This window comes from Corvus kubaryi, unplaced genomic scaffold (genome assembly GCF_017639235.1).
Source record: "Corvus kubaryi isolate FWS band 111438036 unplaced genomic scaffold, C.kubaryi_AGA036_p1.0 37300, whole genome shotgun sequence".
NCBI lineage: Eukaryota > Metazoa > Chordata > Aves > Passeriformes > Corvidae > Corvus > Corvus kubaryi.
The window spans coordinates 12,668,554-12,688,584 of record NW_024581093.1 but is presented as its reverse complement, the minus strand read 5'-3'; the positions used below and the strand labels follow the sequence as shown (position 1 = coordinate 12,688,584).

Genomic DNA, 20,031 nt, shown 5'->3' with positions numbered 1-20,031 from the left:
AAAGGAAACTAGTTCTGCTTCCCTAAACATATATGCATATGCCACAACCACCAAAAGCATGAAATTCTCTTCTTTATATCAGGATTTTGAGTGTTTTCTGGAACAGAAACACTTACCTGTTTGTTTGGAGGGATTTTTGGGGGGGGGGGGGGGGGAAGGGGAGAATGTTTTTTGTTTTACAAACAACAACGTGGTCTGATATAAAATGCTTATATTATGAATTGTCAATCAGATTTTTTTCAACTTTTTTTGAGTGACATAGTCTGTCCCATCTGGCTCAGGAGATGTGCCAGATGTATATGATACAGAAAAAGCCACTCACTTCAGAGAGCTTGCAGCATCAGTATACACCATGTGAAAACCACTAGTGTTTTAAAACATTATCTAAGTGCCTTTTTACACAGTTCCTTGGTCAAATTTATTCAAAACCCAAGATACTCCTACCCCGGTATTATTTTTTTATTTGGATACATGCAAGATAATAAGTTTCTTCAATGAATTCTATTTTTAACAATAGAGATTTGAATATTTTAATATATTCAATATTTGGTTTAGCCACATCTTTCTAATGTTCCATGTTATTACATGGAACATTAAATCGTGTATTCACCTGATCAGAATTTGCACAAGCTGTAACCATTTGCACTGGACAGAGCATGTTATTCTCTTTGCTAGCTTTGAAGCCCTGCATGTTCTGCATGCTGAACAGCAGTAAAGCAACTAAACCCAAACCCGAGCTCTAAACAGGGCCCTTGCTATGGAACACAGAGGCTTCCCAGCACCTGTGGAAGCCCTGGCAGCACAAGCACCGCCTGCCCCAGGCTCGGACAGCCCCGGCCCCGGTCACAGTCCCCGGGGATGGAAACGCTCACCGGCTCCAGCGCAGCTCCTGTGTGCCCGGGCTGCAGCGGCTGCTTCAAACAGGGAACAAAACAGCGCAATTCATTTGTGCCACCAGGGCCGAGTGTGTGTGTGTGTGTGTGGTGTGTGTACGCACGGGTGAGCCTGCCCAGCTCCTGTCTGAGCATAAGGATTATAAAATCGTAGAATCATAGAATGTCGAGGGGTTGGAACGACCTTGAAGATCAGCTTGTCCAACCCCCCCCGCCATGGGCAGGGACAGCTCCCACAAGGTCAGGTTGCTCAAGGCCTTATCCAGCCTGGCCTGGAGCACTGCTAGGGTTGTGGCATCCAAAACCTCCCTGGGTACCAGTGTCTGTCCACCCTCACAGTGAAAAATTTCTATTATCTAACCTCAGTTTTCCCCCTTTCAACTTGTACCCACTTCTTCTAGTCCTGTCACTACAAGTGCCGACCGTGTGCCTCTCTGGCCACGCCTGAGGCAGCTCCGAGACGGGGCATCCACAGGCCACCCCCACGTCCCCTCACGCCCTTCCCTCCCTTCTGACAGAGCCCGGGGTCGCCGGAGTTCGCTCGTCCCCGTCCCCGGCCCCGGCGGCTCCCGGGCCGCCCCCTGCCCGCCCCGGGGGTGTGTCCGGCCGGCCCCGCTGTGGGCGCGGTTCCGCCTCGGCTCTGGCCGGGTGTTGGCCATGGCCCCGGGGAAGGCCCCGTGCCGGCGGCGCAGCAGCGACTCGGGCGTGGAGCCGGACCGCGGGGCTCTGCCCCGGGACAGGGACCAGCGCACCGCCCTCTCCCAGAAGAAGAAGGACCAGCGCATCGCGCTCTTCCTCAGCGACTTCGATCAGCAGGGTAGGGCCGGGGCTGCCCGGGGTGGGTGGAGGGAACGGCGGCTCCGGGCCGGGAGAGCCCCGGGCCGGGGTCGCGCCCTCGGGCAGGGCCGCCTGCCCCGCGGCCCCGTCCGCGGAGGGGTTGGCGGCTGATGGAGGCTCCAGGCGCTCCGACTCCCGGCTCGGATTTCTCCGGATAAAACGCTGTTTTAACTTTCTTTTATAGCGCGGTCTTGAAGTGCTTATACTTGGAAACATGTAACACGCATTGCAATAAAAGCCTGTTTTCTTTTAAAGCCAAGGAGCACATCCAGGAGATGAAGAAAGAGCTCGATTCGCTTTTGCAGACAGCGGAGAAGGCGTTTGCGGTGGAGCTGCTGACGATGCCGGCTGCTGTGAGGAAGATGAAAAGGAAAGAGGTGCTCGGTGAGTGTTCGTGGAGCTTCGGGAGAAAACCCGGGAACTCGGTGGCTTTCATGAAAAGGTTTGCTTTGTCCACTCAGTATTTTAAGCAGATCAGCAGTTCTGTTACCCTGCAGATGCTCGCTGAGCACTCTTGTTCAAGTAGACTGATCTGTGTAACAGGGTATAGAATTAGGTGACTAGTCTGGAGTGTACTGTTACGTGTGCACTTAAGTAATCTTATTTAAAGTCGGAAGAGACAAGGAGTAATTACAAACCTAGTGTTTTTTGTGTGTAAAAACAGGCATCTTTGTTAATCTGAATCTGTTGATCTTTAGCCACAGAGATTATTTTGCCTTTGTCAATTTGAACTCTCCTGAGACTTTCTCATCTAGTCATTTACCTGTGATGATGAGCAAACAAGTTTAACTCCCACTGATGCAGAGGTTTAAGATGTGTACACTCAGCATCAGATGTATATTCTGGTGAGAAATGATGTTTTTGGAATCTACCTTGCAGCTGGAAATTGTAGGGGCCACACAGAGATCAAACCTGAAACTCTTGAAGAACTTGAGTTTACTGTACGCCTGAGTATGTATTTTGGTGTCCTTCTTGAGAAACTTCTGCCTAAGAGCATTAGCTGCAGTGCAGTGTGTGTGTGGTGGTTCTTCAAATTCAGGGGATACCCTGTGTGGCCACACTCAGGATTCTTTCAATGTTAAACACTGAAATGGCCTTAGATTTTCATTGTTGTTTTGTAGGAGTGACTGTCCTAAAAGAATGGAATCTTGTTCAAATGCAACACATATGCTGACCTAAGGTTACCTATTTAACCACTGTAATCCTGAATTACTTGTTCAGCTTCTGAGCCCATAAGATAAGAATCTGAAGATAAAAATTGTGCAAGTAATAGTATCTAAATAAGTTATAATTTCTTGAGTTACAGATTTGCAAGGGCGGGAGGAAGTGGCTCTTGCTGCTGCAGTGGTAAGTGTGTGTTTTCAAATTTTATCACAGTTTACAGAACAGAATTCTTCTCTCCCTGCTGTAAGTACTTCAGACACACGATTTCATTTGGCTGTGTGTTTAAATAGAAGATGGTATGAAAAGACTAGACAGCCATCCATGGTGCAGTTATGAACATTACCTGTAGTTTTAGGGTCATCTGCTGGCAGAAATTCAGATGTTTCCAAAAAAATAAACTGGTGTTTAGCCAATCCCACTTCCTGTCAGTTGCTTTCATGCCCTTTTAGTTCACTGCCTTTTGTAACAAAATATGCATTTACTGGGAAAAATCTGATGACCTTCCCATGTTGGATAAACATTTTTTTTTAGACTGACTGCTCTCTAGAAGCTATGCCAAATCCCAAACTGGTGAGGACCAACAGCAAAAAAGGCAAGGCAATTCATTAATATATAGCCTGTGGTTCTTACATTTTCTTTTTGTTTAAATTGGTTTGAACTGAGCATTTGTAAAATGAATGTTAAGCCTGAAGAATACAAGAAGGAAAAGTGCATAACAGACCCTCCCAACATTCAGCGCGGAGGATCATGAGCTATGCTACTGTAGAGGTACTTCAAAGCATGGGATAAGAGTTTCTGTCCTTTGTATTTATTAGGGAAAATGGTGAGAAAAGACAGATTTAAGGCTTTACAGTATAGCAGGACAGCTAGGAGAGTCATGCCTCTTTTCTTAGGTTCCCCTTGACATTCTGCCCATTGAGCTTTGTAAGAAAAATACCATTTTTCTTCATATCCCAAAATATGCAATAAGGAGGAGACTACCACTGGGTGGTAATTCTGTTTTGTCTGGGGGCTGAGGGATTATCTGGGGTCTTTTAACTGTTCTGTGTGTCCCAGTGTCTGTAATGAACACACACAGTTTGCTTTGACCTGTGTCCCAGGTGAATGACTTTGGATAGCAGAAGGGGTCCATAGTTGTCAGGGGGAAATAGGCTTCAAACACAAGGCTGAAGTGGTGTGTTGTGCTCTTCATGAGATCTTTTATTTTCCTTGTCTTGCTAATGCTTTTCTAGTTAAGGTAACGACAATTGTTGAATATGAAGATTCCAAGCATAGTTCTGCAAAGAAAATAACTAAAAAAGTAAGTTTGTTCTGTTTTTATTCAAAAAACAGTTCTAACCTGCCAGGAATGCTGTTGGATCCATGACCAGGCAGGCCAGCGCTCTGCTGTCTGTTGGAAAAGTCAGTTGTTTTAAATTTAATGTATTTGAAGCTAAGCAAGGATAAACAGTAAATTATTTTCATAATGAAATATGATATCTGCACTTCTAGCGACTAATTCAAACAGGCATGCAAGTACTGGTATAGTCATTCTCTCTTGACTTGCCAATAAGTCATGATGGTTTGCAGAACCATTTTTTATTGAAACTTTTTTTTTTTTAAATCAACCTCATGTTTTAATCCATGCTTTTCTAGAACTGGGTTGTCCATTGTTGTCTCTGAACCAAATTAAGTGTTTTAGTTTTACCATCTCAGTCTGTCTGTGCAGTGTAGCTCCTCAGCCAGACACTGAGGTAGCAAGATGACAACAAATACAAAAAAGATTTTGTGCAGTTACAGACTTTTACTGTAAAAGGGTTTAAAAGCTGGAAGGGTGTATATTAGACAGGTGGCTGGCTGTACAGAACTTCAGTAGGAGTAAGTATGTTTTGGCATTATGAAACTTCTTTTAGAATGCGTATTTGACATTTTATATATATGTAAAAACAGCACTATGGGGCTTAACTACCCTTTTTCAACAGGGAATTTTTACAGTATTGTTTCCTGCAAATATCTATCATCTTGCTTTCAAATGCCATCTTTTTAAACTGCAGTCTTATAAATTTTCAGATTTCCAAAACCAGGTCACTGGTTTCATTGGCCTCTGGTTTAAGTGGCAAACTGAACTCTCTTTCTAGGTAAGACTGATCTTTGGTAGCTCATTTAACTCACCTGAATTTGTGAGTGCTGAACACAATTATTTTCATACAAAGTAGTTGAGATCTGAGCCCAATGGGAATATATCTGATAAGGATTCTTCCATAACCTGACTGAGATGCACTGTGGTGATGTGAACCTGAACAAAAAAGCACCTGTAGCTGATGAAGGTATGCGTGGGACTGAATGGTGCACAGTTCTGAACTTAGGGGATCAGTACAGATTCCCAAATAATACTGCTGGAAGAGAGCCTGTAAAGAAAGCGTCTTTGCTTTTCGAGTACTACTGAATTGTTCTGTAATAAACACCTAACTCAGGTATTGCAGACCTCCCTTGCCTAGTAACAGAAATTACTATTTTGTTCTTGTATGGTTTTAGGTCCCACTGTCATGTTTACCTCAGGAGGGCTTTTTCACATGTGTTTTTCACACTAGATCCCTGTCATGGGGCACTTCAGAATTATCTAATCCACTGACTGTCTACCTTCATCCTAGCTAAAACTCTACATTAGAAGTAGTTGAGGAGGAAATAAATAAAAATAATAAACCAACAAAATAAAACCTCCAGCAAAACACAAACCCAGTAACTATTTTTAGTGTCTGTTTACTCTTCTGCTATTGTGGCTTGCAGAAGGATGTTAAGTCTCTTTCTTTTCATTGCAGTGCCACAAATCTCAAAGTCACTCCAAAGGGAGCTACAAGGTAAGGGGTTTTCAGCTTGTTCTTAATAAATTTGTTCAAAACCAAGACATTATATATCTATATTATTATCAATCTAAATATTAATCATTACTCTAAATGTAACAGATCTTCATGGTCTGCCACTAAATGTGATAGTGGGGATGGGAACCAGTTACACCTTCTGCTTTGGGTGTGGGTGTTAACTTACATTCTCATGGAGGTACAAGATTTGATGTCCTAAGTTTAAAAAAAATGTATTTATAGAGTATAAATTCTATTCTCATTCGCTATTTACAGGCTTACATCTCAAACTTGTTCTCAGAACCCAACCTTGATTAAAATGTCGCCTATCTAAAGTTATAAGAAAAATAAACCAATCCCTACAAACCCCCCAACCAAATACTCTGATAATCAGTTCTCTGCATCTTGAATAGTCAATATTTTCAGTTATTATCATTCTTCATACACTACAGAGTTTGGTTTTGGCACAAGCTGAAGTGAGGGGATGAACAACTTAAATGGGTCCTGATTGATTACCAGTAAGTGGTTGTTTCACCTTGACCTGCTATAAATGTCAGAGGCTTGTTTCCATGCAGAACACACCCAAATCTTACATTTTTTAAGTAGAATAAGAACAACTGTATAATGAAAACTTAGGAATTCTGCATGGCATAAGGCATGCCCTGTGCCTCTGAGAGGTAGCAGCTTTGATATTTGTTGATATCTCCCTCTGTTGTAGACAGACACAGCACATGTCTTATCTTAAGCCCTGAGGCATGAAATTTCCTCTTTCCAAAACTGTAAACATTCACTGCTGATACTGGAGACTGGATATTCTTGTTGGCCAAAATGTCATCTTGTGTCACAGGCTTACACGGTCACTGCAGTGGCAGGGTCATAAAACATTACCCAGCAGTACCTGTAAGTACTGCTCATGGTTAGATTTCTGTAGTCTCCTGGCAGAACTGGAAAAATTTAAACAGGACTGTCTCTCTCCTAGGTGTATTTCCTAGTACTTACATTTGCTTCATGCTTGAAAATTGCCAGCAGAGCATAGGAAGTTAACCTCAGAGTAACATTTTCATTGTATTCTAGTGCTGGATTACAACAGACTGTCTCAAGAACTTTACCTGCCAGTGGAAGAGTTCAAGGCATGTTAAAAAGAAGTAAATCAGTACCCCAACATAAAACTGTTCCATTTGTAAACATTCCCCTGGCTGATGGACAGGTATCTTTTTTTTTTTAACATTTTCAACTTACAGTAGTTGATCAATGCAAATAATCTGATAGTGATAGCTTTTCTTGTTCCTAAATGAGATGCTGCTAAACAAAAGGAAAAATGGTTGCCAAAATTTTGCAGGGTACAGGGAAGTACATGATTTTCAGAGAAGCTGAGCATGCAAGAAGAATCATTTAATCTTACAATTTTTTCTCTTCACATACAGACACTCTGTACAGCTGGTGGAGACCTCTGTAATATCGATGTGCAACTCCTAAATCAGGACACAGTACAGCACATTCATAACTTGGTGGTAAGCTTGAACTAGGAGGCTTATAGATCTGTGTATTCAGACACCTGGTCCCAGGCTATCATGTGAGATAGTCATGAATGCAAATTTAAACTCTTTGGAGTTTAAGCCTAAACTGGTTGGCGGGAGGAAGAGGGAGGGAAGAACTGCTCCACATGGATCACATCTAGAAGTAACTACACTGAAACAGGCATGTGCAGTTTGGTGATAGCCTGAAGGACCAAAGGAACATTAAACTCTTCTGGTCTGCAGTGCTCTGGTGTCTCTCCTACCACATGAGCAAACTGCCATTCTCTTACCTCTCATTCACAAAGGCTGACAAAGCTACAGCTGTTTTGATTCTTCTTATAATCCATTATTCTGTGTTCCTTGCTGAGTAAGAACTATTCACCTGTTAAGTCTCTGCTGCAGAACAGGAACTGCCTTAATGGTTTTGAAGCAAAATGAAGTGGAACAGAACTTTGTAGCACATATTGCCCAACTCTCCCAAAGATTAGGGTACCTGGGCTATTATTTGAAGTAATGGAAATCTATCCAGACATGAGAGTTATTAACCAGTTTACAGTTGTGCAGGTATTGAGACCACTGCAGCTGAGTCAAGCTAAAGGTCTGGGAGCTGTTCTGTGTTTTTTGTCATGGCCCTGCCTCTGTAGGCAGAAAGTAGGGAGTGCTCACTGCTTGCTTTAACAGTAGTGACCTTTCTTTCTTCTTCCAAGTTCTCTTGGGAGTAGCTTGAGCTAAAATGAATTTTTCCCCCCTCAGAGTGAGCTGACTGTACTGTGTGGAAAGGCAACACCTAAACCAAGTTAATAGAACTGTCTTGTGACTACAGAACATTCGTGACAGCTCTTGCCTGCTGCCTCCAAAGTGTTTAAATTATGTCTATTATTTCTTAATAAAGTGCTATACTGCCCAGTAAATGTTTTTATAAGCTTTTATATCATGTGATGTGTCTTATTAAGTTCTTATTATGAAGGATACCAAAGCAGAAGAAAATGTTACTTTTTCTTTATAACAGGCTTAGTTTAGATTTTAACTAAGTTCACAGTAAAATGAAGAGTAAGAGGCTGTATATAGAAAATAATTTTAACTCTGATATTCAACTCACAAATAAACTGAAGTACAAGGTACTAAATTTTTCAACAGCCTTAAGACACTTTAATTTTAGTTATGTGGTACCATATATGAATCTAAGACAGGAACAAAATTTATTTCCAGTCTTGTGCTGTGACATGACAGTAATGTCATGACAGTAATGTGCAAGATGACAGGTAAAACAACAGACTCTTAGAATTTGTTATCAGGTGCTGCTGGCAGGAGCCTAAATTAATGCCAGCTCAGGACTGAAGCAGAACTGCTCTACAGTGATCAGCTCTTCCTCCACCCCTTCACTTCAGCTATCTGAAAAGTTACTATGAATCCCTTCCTCTCTTCCTCCTGAAAAAAAACAATGTGAATGGGGATTAAAGGTTTAGAGTATTTCTGCATTTTGCAAGGACTTAAAAGCAGAAGACAGGTGGTGTAATTGTTTAAGCATTACAGGTTAAGACTGTCTCCTTGGAGAGATCAGTCAGAAAAAAGGATCAGTGTGTAACCATGGCTTCACAAAATGCAATCCCAGGTTTTAATAAATGAAAATAAAAGACCCACTAGAGAATGCCACATCATAAGTCAGTACTGAAATACAGATCAAACAGTATTTATTTTTGCTTCATTTTTAGAGTCTATAACAAGGATGTTCAGCAACACTCAAATGCCAATGCCTACCCAAGCACATTGAAACCCTTGGAGTTTCCCCCTCCAACCTCATTAATAAAGTGTCAACAACTATCAGAGAAATAACTAAACAAGTCACACTTCAGATTTGTAAAGAAAAGTAGAGCTTCAACTTTCTCACTTAAACAGGAGAAAAACCTTGCTATAGAGGCAGCTTACCAACCCAACACTGTTCATGCACAACAGTTCCTTAATTCAGGTCACATTTTTGCTTTGTTCTGACATTTTTGCCAATTAAAGTAACAGAACTAAAGCTGGAGAACTTAGTATCTTCATACTTAAACCAAAGTGCAAACTACTAGAAAAGTAACAAAACCATCTGCATTTATTACGTTTCCAGGTTAAACAATTTTTTTTTTAAACTGGAAACATTTCTCTAGGAAGTGAGGCTGAATCAGGCTTTGAATAGGATTCAATGGCTAAGAGAAAGACACCATTACTTCAGAATTTAATCATTCCCCATTTAAGGGGTTGTTATCTTTAGACTGAATTCAGATATCCTTGTGTTTTCTTCACACAAAGGGGACATGGCTGCAGCCTTCCCTGTGCCCATTTAGTCATCTCTCATTTCAGGAAGAGATTTGAATGTGGCACACAATTGTTATCTAACCTCCACCTAGTCTTAAAGCAGCTTCAGCCTCCCTGTGTTTATAAAATATCTATCATCTACATAGTCTCTTCATACACAGACTAGTTAAAGCCACTGGAAAAGTAAGAGTTACAAGGCAAAAGAAATATATTATACACCAACTGCTTTTATTTAATTTCAGAAACCGTTCACAAGATGGTAGAAAAAACTTACAACCACTTCTAATTTAGTCTTTCATTGTTCCCAGTCAGCTCTAAACCCATTATGTGCAAAGCCCATTTACCATGCATCTAGATGATAGATACAGGCTATGAAATTCTTGATTCTACTTGTAGCAGCTTATGCAGGTGCAGCCAAATACCAAGCCTCAGGACAAATTGTACACAAACTTTACAATGTAGAATTTGAATTTAAAATATGAAACTTAAAATCTACACAAAACTGGTAAAAATCAAGCACAGATACGAGGACAAACTTAAAACCCATGTGAAAAGGAGTCTCGTCTTCCTTTCAAGTGCTTTATTCTGCTACACAGTCAAAATGAAGATGTAAGCTTGTGGTTAGTTTAAATTACACTCTGTAGATACTATAGACCAATTTAAAAGTTACACATACAGCAATAGATGTCCATTGGTTCATCTGGATTACTTATACAATCCAGCTGGATTGTTGAAAACAAGTCAGGCAAAATTTGAAAGAAAATCCTTGTGCAACTTTTTAGACAAATGTTTACTGGTGGGCACACTGTACCCCAGGTCCATGATGGCTGCTTTCTTCATCAGAACTATCATTATAAGCTTCACGTCTCTGGCCACCACCTGAACCACGAGTGGTATCAAATTCTTGAAGATCTACCTCTTCTGCATCACCAATTACATTGGGAAATTCTGGTCTAGCTGGCAGAAGATCTTCAAGTTCCTGCCCCAAAGAAAGAAACGCATTCAGTATTCCATCTACAACTGCTAAATAAAGTGACCAGTTTCCAACAACTTCAAGACACCTCTAAGAGCAGGTTTGGCTTAGAAGTCTATGCTGATGAAAGCTCTGAACTGCAGAGTCATTTAAAAGTATTTGTATCAACTGGAAGACACCACTTCAAGAAAACCAACAGCTCTATGTATCTTCAACCAAAAGTGCAATCAGTAAATACAGTTGCACTCTCTAAACTTATCACACAGCAACAGAAATATTCTCCTCCTGCCCTCATCTATGCACCATCTGCACAGCTCTTAAATACAGCCTCCATGCATTCATATTCCAAGGGGTATTTCCAAGTAATGCATGGCCCACAAAAAAGGTTAAAAGAACTAAATTTAAGCGTCTAAATTTAAGCACTGAAAGCAAGCCCATGAGGTACAACATAGGCTCTCTGCACACTCTGTCAAGTAAGATACCGAATTTATGCTTGAAAAACTACTTACTGAAAGCTTTTCTGGGCTAATCCAGTTATTTTCAGGAAACTGAACATCAAATTTAATGTAGAGATCCCCCTTCTCAAAAGGATTGCGATATTGTGGCATTCCTTCACCTCTGACTACACGAACACAACCTGGAATCCAAAGAGAAGTAAAGTAAGCAGGAGAGTGCTACTGCAGAACCATTCTCTCTCCATACAGTTCTGTTTCCTCAGACTAGGTTCAGTTAACAGGACAACAAGGGTGGGATTAAGTGCTGAAGAATTACAAAAGCATAAACAAAGAAATCCTTATCAGGTCAAGCTTACCTGGTTCAATTACTTTTCCAGGAGGATATTTAACCACAATCTGGCGTCCATCAAGGTGCTTAAATGTGAACTGAAATCCACACAGTGCTTCAACAAGTCCAATCTTGTGTGTCATATGCAAATCATTCACATCCCGCTGGAACACCTGGAAAACAAAATAGGAGACATCCTTTCAAGTACTGTAATCACAGCTCCACCGACTCATTATTGAGAGTTCATTATTATTTATCGTTAAAATTCAATGTCAGAGCAACAACCTTTGCATAAAGTGAACTTGATTCTATTAATTCAGATGGCTTAACATGCTTGGGAAATTTGTGCCTGACCAAGTGTCATCTAAAATAAGCCAAACCACACCACACACTGAGGTAAGGGTCAAATTAAACCAGGCCTGTACAGCAGCACTGCTTTCACCCCCAACATCTTCCACACAAGCAACCTATAAACAAAACTGACAACAGCTTGACACTATTTCCCCCCCACTGGGGTATGTTTCACGTCTTTGTTTCTCAGCTTTTGTCCTCATGCATATCTGCTTTAGCTACCTTGACCAAGAGCAGGACTTTGGTCACTTAGCTGACAGATGTCAGAAGTGATCTTTAGGCCACATAAGTCAGGATTCTTAACCAGAGTATATCTTAAAATTTACCCACTGGCAGAACCATGAGTCCCACCTCAAGGGAAATTTTAAGAACACAAAGTCTAGTTTTACTCACTAGGACAAAGTACAGACTGACAGATCAGCAGTCCTTGACACAGCTTTGAAAAGCTTACAAAGTACCTAATTAGCAGATAACTAACATTATAGCCTTACTATATGACTGGAGTTTAAATTTGTACCCCATGCTACTCTGTCATAACAGAAAACCCCTCCTTGAGTGCAACACACAAATGATTTCTTATTTCATCATAGCAATACTTGGCATTTTTTAACAACAGAATTAAAAATGGAGCCGTCACCTCAACTCTGACCCACATGAGTATTAAAAGAAGATAAATTGCAATATTTAATTCCAAAGTGCAGTGTATATAGTCCAGAATACAGTGAACATAAGTCTAAATAAACCAGTATACAATAATAATGTTTGTTTTGTTAAATGAATCAGCAATATCACCATTTTGTATTATTTCCAGAACCACAGTAGCAGACACAGAAAGCACAATCTGGGGATTTTATCAGGAGTTCCCTGCCATGTCACAAGACATGGAAAAAAAGCCACACTTAAAATTTTGTTAGTGTCACAAGCAAAGCAGATTAAAGTTAACATCCTGAATGGCTCTTCACTGTATCTACTGTATCAAAGTCACTCTGAGCTTATCTGAGAAAGCTACCTCTTATTACCATTAGAAGGCACCAGAAGCTGCCTTTCCTCTGGCTAAGGACTTGCCCAGTTTTTCTGGCTCACCATGAAAGCCACATTACACACTACAAATCTATTAAAAGCTATTCACCAGCTCTCCCAGAGCTGCAACTGTATCAATTACTTTAAATGAATGGCCATCTATATAACTTAAATATTAACAACTGGAATAAAAGGCATTTAAAGATAAACTCAAAAGCATTACCTCATTTTCCTTCTCTTGGAGTAAAAGGACAATATCGCCTGGTTCCACACCTGGAGCCTGGTCTGCTTCTCCACTGAATGTAATTCTTTGCCCATGTTTCATGCCTTTATCTACATGGACTTCAAGTATTTTTACCTCTTTGATCACCTTCTTCCCTTCACATTTTTTACAGCGGTCTTTTTCATTAATTACCTCACCTAAATAAAGACAAATTTTGAGTTCAGAAATTTTGACACAGTTGCATCCAGCTCCTAGGAAAAACTATTTAAAAGCAAGCTGAAGAATTTCTGCAACTCAAATAGTGATTTAGATGTTGCTTTATGAATTCCTCACAAGAGGAAATCCAGGCTTCATTTACCCTTGCTGGGACAGAGGGTAGAAAGAAAATAATAATAAAAAAATTCCCTGACTGCCCCATCTCCCAGCATATCCCCACAAGACAGTACTGAGTAAATGCAGCCAGCAGAACTAGAGAATCTTGCATACAAAACCAGGAAGAGAGCTGGTCACATCAGATTCACTGCTACAAAGGTAATTACACTGTTTCCAGCAAACTGAAGGATGACAATCCAAAATGGCTTCAATGCTCTATTCTACCTCACCTTTATTTTTCCAGTGAGCTCTTGTCTCTATACACAGTAACCAAAGTATTAGGGCACATGGACTGTAAAATTTCAGTACTAAGTGCCACAAGCAGATGCACTTGGCTTAAAATATTAAGCTTCTCATCTTAGACCACCCTTCTGTGAAACAAAGCATAACATTATGATGCAGTTGAAACTACAAAATATGTAGGTTAGGCATATAAAATGTTAAAGACAACATCATTTATGAAATGTTTCGACAAGTCACAAAATACAGCTCTTTGTAGCTTGAGTGTTGTGACAAGTAAAATCATCCACAAGGTGATGTTACTACTCTGCCAACTGCAGAAGGCCTAAAAAGAAATCATAAGAAGTGCTGAACATGTTCCCCCCAAACAGAGCCAATTCAGCCAAAGATATCATCTCAATTTGAAGAAGTGAAAAATTCAACTTCAGGTTCCCATTTTTAACCTACAACTGTCCTTGGATATCAGGAGATGCAAAGACAAATAGTTCCTAAACCAGCAACATCTCAGGTTTTTACTTTAACACGAGTAATAGCAATAAGTAATATTCACATCTATGTATTTTAAAAGATGATCAGTCCCTAGTGCTTGAGCTTCTAGGCTGCTTTTCAGTACATTAAACACTGTAAATCTTGCTGCTATTCTGAGTGAAATGATTTCTCCATGCTGCCACCAGAGTGAGATGCAGCTGACTGGGTAAGGGCAGAACTGTCCTGGATAAGTTCCTCCTGAGATTTAAGCAGGAGTCTGGATCCAAGCAAGCACATTTAGTAACAGAGCAGAGCCTGGCCTACCTTCTCCATTGCAGTCAGAGCACACGGACTGCATCTGCTGCACCATTCCTGGGGCCAGCTGCCGGATCATGATGCGCACACCCCGGCCCCGGCAGGCGTTGCACTTCTGAACGGAGCCGGCCTTCCCTCCCTGCCTGCAGCACAAAGCACCAGTTGCATGAAAAGGAAGTTCTTCAGAAAGGTACAACCAGAAACCCCCTCCAGCAGTAGGTTAACATGCCTATATGCCCAACTGCACTGCCAATTACAGTTAGGTTCTCTGCTCTCCCACCCTTCCCCCACACAAAGCCCTTGAATAGTTCAGTTCCATCAACAGCATCATTCAAGTTCAACAATTTGCTGGTCTGAAAGCAGGCTCCAGTAAGTCAAATACTGATAAAGATCTGACACAGGAGATCCTTCATTACACTATCTGCCAGCAAAGCAACCAGAGACCTCAAAAATACAAACAAACTTACCCATTACATGCACTACAAAGGACATTCTTGCTAAGTTGTAGTTTAGTTGTCTTTCCATTATACAGATCTTCTAAAGAGACTCTACAAAAGAAAGCATTTCTCCTGGGTTATCATGTAACAACTTCGTTTCCCCATGTAATTAAAATACTTGCCTAGGACAAATGAAAAAAACCCCAAAAAACAACAAACCCAGATATTCCTAAAAAGACTACATCTGCTATCAAAATAAGATCTTAAAGTACCATTTTGACTTTCACAAAGAGTTACTGAAAAAAAATTCCATATGTATAAATACCCTCGTACAGCTGAACATAGTTTCAGAGAAGAGCTGTAATTTAATCAGAAGAAACCACATTGGTTGTGTTTCTCAATAGGAAACAAGCTTATCTAGAATTTTAGGTGTTACTATACAGTCATAACTAATTATTATTTTTAGTTCTACCAGCCAGGTGAGAAACAAACCTCTGTAAACAGTCCAGACAATATCTATGGCATAAATACATAAGAACACACATAGAATACTTACTACTGTATTGGACTTTCTACGCAATGGAGTTTAGTGGGGAGGGGTTAGCATGTCCCCAAGGCCACTTAATTTTTTAGCGTTTCTCCTAAAATGGTTTCTTAGTGGATAGAAATTTCAGCTCAATGTATTGAGAAAAGGTTGCCTAGCATCAGTATTTACAAATAACAACAAAATCAAAGCTTATTAACACCATACCATACAGTATTAGCTACTAAAGTAAGCAAGCATGTGAAATTAAACGATTTCACTAAGCACGGTTTGCCAACAACAGGAAAGATGTTGCTTAACTGTAGTTCTTAAACGGATCTGCTCAGCAGGCAAAAAGCCAGCTATGACTGCAAGAAGGGATCTCCAAAACACAGTTAGGTGTGATATTCAAGAATGGCTTTGACAAAAAAAACCAAAACCAAAGCCGCCACACACACTTTTCCATTAATTATGAGGTGCAACCATAGTTCCAGCTGGCACTGCCCTACGAATTCAAATCTTTCCAGAGCACCTCCACTTTCCCAAGAATCTGCCTAGTGAGTAATATTTGGCTGTTGACAGCTTTTCCAGTTTAGAACTACTAAACATAATTAAGGAGCAAAACAAAGAAAATAAAGCTAACAAAGTACGTAATTCAAATAACCTGGCGAAGTGTTTGGTAGTCTCTAGATTAACCAGCCAAGGAAAGTAACTCTAGATGACTGGCCCCTGGCTCTACACACAACATGCAGGTCTAAAGAGTAGTGCAGACTGCAGAGGATCTCAGCTGAGAAGTGTATCAAGAATAGAAACCAGCAGAGTCAAGTACTGAAGAAAAGCTTCAAAGTACAAGTTGCAGCATCAAGGTACTCACTTGAGTGGATGCATCATATCTTCTCCTCTTCTTCTACCATTGCGACTTCTACTCTGGCCACCCATGAAATTGAACAATCCACCACCAAAGATATGGGAGAAAATATCGTCCATTCCACTGCTTCCACTCCCTTCTCGGAGCCCCTGCTCTCCATATCTATCATATAACTCGCGTTTCTCGGGATTTGACAATACTTCATAGGCAAAGCTTATTTCTTTGAACTAGAAGAGGAACAGAGTCAAAACAGTACATGGTAATTTAGAACTTCAAGGCAGCATTTTGAGTTTCTCCCCCTGCATGAACACCTATCAATTAAGAAGGTACACAACAAAACACCTTTCCATCCTCAATCTAACACAACATTTTCTTAACAAGACTTTAAAGTCAGACTTTGGCTTAGTTATGTTACATCTTACCATAAAATAAGACATTTTACTGCAAAACTTGGTTGGCTTTGTTCTTTACTAGCATGAGACAAATTTCATACAAATAAAAAAAAACCCAACTGAAGAAAACCACCAACTACACAGCACTGCAGAAACCAAAAGGCAGAATACCCAACAGTTACATACTAACAGAAAAGACTTCAAGATGTTGGGCACTTAAAATACACTAACAAGTAACTTACATGAATATACATTTCAGTATTTGGCTCTATGGCAAAAAAGTATCTTTTCACAGTCATCTCTGCTCACCTCTTAAGCAGCCATCAGAAGTTCAATTTTGTTAATCAACTGAGTCAACTTAATTGACAATTTTAAAATTGCTTCTAGCATAACAAATCTAATTCAACCTTCCTACACATGTAATTTGTTTGATGCTGCAGCAGTTTTAAGAACCTCTACACATACATTTTTCCATGTTGGAAAAACTTGAAAAACTGACAATCTTTTTCAGATTCCTATATAGGTGCCAATGCCAGCTGACATTATCACAGCAAATGAGAGGCAGTTTTTTTCCTCAGCATTACCTTCCCAACCAATTTGACTCAGCCAACTGCTGCATTTTGTCACCAGGCACACTGGCAGATTTTGAGACTGGGGAAAGTTGACCAGACAAGGCTCCCTCTCACAGCTGGTATTTCTGAACAACTTGAACAGCAATCCCCCAACACCTGTATTCAGTTCCTTAGATGCTACTGTAATAGCAAACTTAAGGCATTTAAAAAAAAAAGACGAGTAAATCTTTCTTACTTTGTCCCCTGCATTTGGATTCTTATCAGGATGGTATTCCTTGGCCAGTTTTCTGTATGCCTAGTTGAAAGAGGTAGAAAATTAGTTTAAATTTCCATTAATTAGTTTTTTTTTCCTGAGAAACTCAAGTAGTGTCCCCAGGAAGAATGAAAATCTAATAAAACAAAGTGAAAATATTATAGTGTTTCAAAGTCACTCATACATTGATATGACCTAAAAAAATTTTGACATTGCTACATGCATAAATTAACTATGCTGGTATTTAAACGCAGCTATGGCGCACAATAGCTAGAACTAGTTTTCCTTCTTATCCTCATTAACTTAGAGGGAGAATCCCATTTGACTTTCATTAACATGACTTGCTCTTTAGAACCCACTCAAACCCTACACCACAACAGTAAATTTGAACCCGTTTGCCCTCAATCACAGCAGTACAGGAACAACAAAATGGCTGCCTCAGCTTCCCATTCAACCCTACAACCACTCCTCACAACAATCACTTCGTTCTTTCCTACCTATCACTAATAGAAGAGTTCACCTCACTTTGAGCTGAGTATATGAGTTACATGTGCAAAAATGTACACAGCACTGCTTTTATTCAGCTTCATTGTTGTAAATCAGTAGGAGGAGTAAGTACAGACAAATACCCAGAAGGGACTTTCCAGTATGCTTTTTTCTGACCAGCACTTTGACACTCGGGACCATCACTGGTTCTTCATCTGTTCTGCTTACACTTGAGAGGATCAAAGCAAAGAACACAGCAGGCAGAGACTTTTCCTACCACTGGAGTTAATGACAGTAAAACCTTAACCCTTCCTCTACTCCACCTCAACACCCCTCAGAAACAATCAGGGGACAGATATTAACAAATTACATTGTATACAGTATTTTATTTTCCAAATTACACCTATTTAAAAAAGCTACAGCGATGCAACTGCAAAAAAATTGAAGCATCAGTTATTGGAGAGGATTTTTCAAAGACTTTATTTCTGAATAACTGAGCACCTAAACTAACTCTTTGGAACTACAATGTTAAGAGCTTTACACACAAAGCTTTACAGAAATCACAATTTAACTTTTGAAGAAGTAAATTTCCTTTTTTTACATCCATACAGTTGCTTCCCATTACTGATTTTATCTTGAAGCACTCTGTACTTTTGCATACAATCAAGACATGATAACGAACTAATGAAATAAAAACAGTGTTGATATTACAAGTCTAATATTCTAAAGCACAGTAAGTGAAAAAAAAAAATCACACATCTTACTGAACAAACTGCCCATCAGGAACAAAGCATAATCTTCCACAAACCTGTGTTAATGGATTTTCTGTTACATATATTTTCTGCTATAATGGATTTTCCCCATATATTTTAAGGGATCCAACTAAGAAAAAAAGCAAAACACCCCTAAACTGATAACCTAAGTAACATTATCTAATCAGGAAAAAAAGGAGCTTGTAATGGTGATCTTTAAAAAGAGAAAGCCCTCACATCTTGGATAACAGCATTCCAGGCCAGAGCAACTCTTACAACTACCCATGGCCCTAAAGGAAGCCACCACTATTTATTTCATCAGAACCAGATCCAGAATCAAGGTCTACATTGGCAACACATGTGACTTCAGTGAAAGTTTATTTAGCCACTGTTAAAGCCTGTTCTCTCAGCCCCTTTTGACTAAAATATCACTGGTTCATTTTTACTTTTTCTATGCTGTTATATAGGTCAAAATACCAGATTTTACAGCAACCAGGAAACCTCTCAATGACAATAATATATACATTAACTCCTTGCTGTTGCAGACAGTTGGAAACTTTACACTCCATGATTAATCTAATATGTGGAAATTAATACTGGGTGGTGCAGGCTATCCTAGCAGAAAACTGCTCTGGTTTTCATTCTTACAGGACACAGATAGCTTTAAGCGAACTCTGTAAGAAAATAAATTATTATGGTGGACAGTGCTGTATACAAAACACAACCTTCTCACCGCCTGCCTTCCATCTCCAGCACAATTTCAACACTGCAATTGCCTATCCCTGCACAAATTAGGCTGCCGCGTGCATGACGGGTAAGGCGCAGTTGTTGGTGCCAGCACCACCCACCCGCGGAAGCCACTGCTAGTGAACCGTCTGGTTCATTCTCCTCCCTCACGTGTAAACGGTCATTAAGGCCTACACAAAAAAATCCCAACCCCCCCCCCCCCCAAAAAAAAAAAAAAAAAAAAAAACCAAAAAAAAAAAAAACCAGAAAAAAGTGCTCTATACTAAAATTGCTATAGTGACGACCTGGCTCCAAGTTTTCGCCTCCCCTCTTTGTTTACCTCGCCTTGGCGCTTTCGGCCTGGAAGGAATCGCATCTATAAGCGAAACCGAATCCTCCCAAGGCCTGCACGTGGGGCAGACAATGGCACCGGTGAGGATCCACCCGCAGGGATTCTCCCCCCCAAAAAGCCCTTGCGGGCGCGCACGGCGCGGTGCCGCGGGGGCGGGACGAGCCGCATCCCGCCCGCGCCCGGAGCCCACGCGGGACGCGCCGGGACAGGGACGCGGCGAGTGCGGCCGGGCCTCACCGCCCCCTCCTCCCGCCGGGCTCTTGCCCTGCCCGCGGCCTCTCCCGACCGCCCGGGCGCGGCCTACCGGGCACCGCGCCGCGCCCGCACCGCAGGCCGCGGCCCCGCCGCCCGCGGGCTGCCCCCCGCACCCACCTCGGCCCAT

At 40.9% G+C, this 20,031-nt stretch overlaps 2 protein-coding genes across 2 annotated transcripts in view; one reads left to right on the top strand and one right to left on the bottom strand.

Annotated features, from left to right (window-relative positions):
- The first annotated feature begins 1,378 nt into the window (after positions 1-1,378).
- LOC121664324 (borealin-2-like) lies at positions 1,379-8,177 on the top strand. Its single transcript, XM_042027568.1, has 10 exons — positions 1,379-1,710; positions 1,986-2,114; positions 3,037-3,077; positions 3,426-3,486; positions 4,127-4,194; positions 4,944-5,011; positions 5,693-5,731; positions 6,806-6,938; positions 7,156-7,242; positions 8,002-8,177. The coding sequence occupies exons 1-10, from the start codon at positions 1,551-1,553 to the stop codon at positions 8,047-8,049; spliced, it is 834 nt and encodes a 277-aa protein (XP_041883502.1). The 5' UTR covers positions 1,379-1,550; the 3' UTR covers positions 8,050-8,177.
- A 740-nt stretch (positions 8,178-8,917) lies between these two features.
- Positions 8,918-20,031, bottom strand: part of DNAJA2 (DnaJ heat shock protein family (Hsp40) member A2) — an 11,744-nt gene continuing 630 nt past the window's right edge. The window contains exons 2-9 of the mRNA XM_042027565.1: positions 17,316-17,375; positions 16,123-16,343; positions 14,756-14,836; positions 14,298-14,431; positions 12,894-13,090; positions 11,328-11,472; positions 11,026-11,153; positions 8,918-10,522 (exon numbers count right to left, since the gene is read on the bottom strand). Of these exons, the coding sequence (XP_041883499.1) occupies positions 10,334-10,522; positions 11,026-11,153; positions 11,328-11,472; positions 12,894-13,090; positions 14,298-14,431; positions 14,756-14,836; positions 16,123-16,343; positions 17,316-17,375 (1,155 nt within the window). The 3' untranslated portion in view covers positions 8,918-10,333. The remainder of the gene's footprint in view (positions 10,523-11,025; positions 11,154-11,327; positions 11,473-12,893; positions 13,091-14,297; positions 14,432-14,755; positions 14,837-16,122; positions 16,344-17,315; positions 17,376-20,031) is intronic.

Coding starts and splice junctions, on each gene's coding strand:
- LOC121664324 (XM_042027568.1), top strand. CDS start 1,551: ATGGCCCCGGGGAAGGCCCCGTGCCGGCGGCGCAGCAGCGACTCGGGC. Junction 3,078..3,425: donor TGGCTCTTGCTGCTGCAGTG/GTAAGTGTGTGT, acceptor ATTTTTTTTTAG/ACTGACTGCTCTCTAGAAGC. Junction 7,243..8,001: donor AGCACATTCATAACTTGGTG/GTAAGCTTGAAC, acceptor TTCCCCCCTCAG/AGTGAGCTGACTGTACTGTG.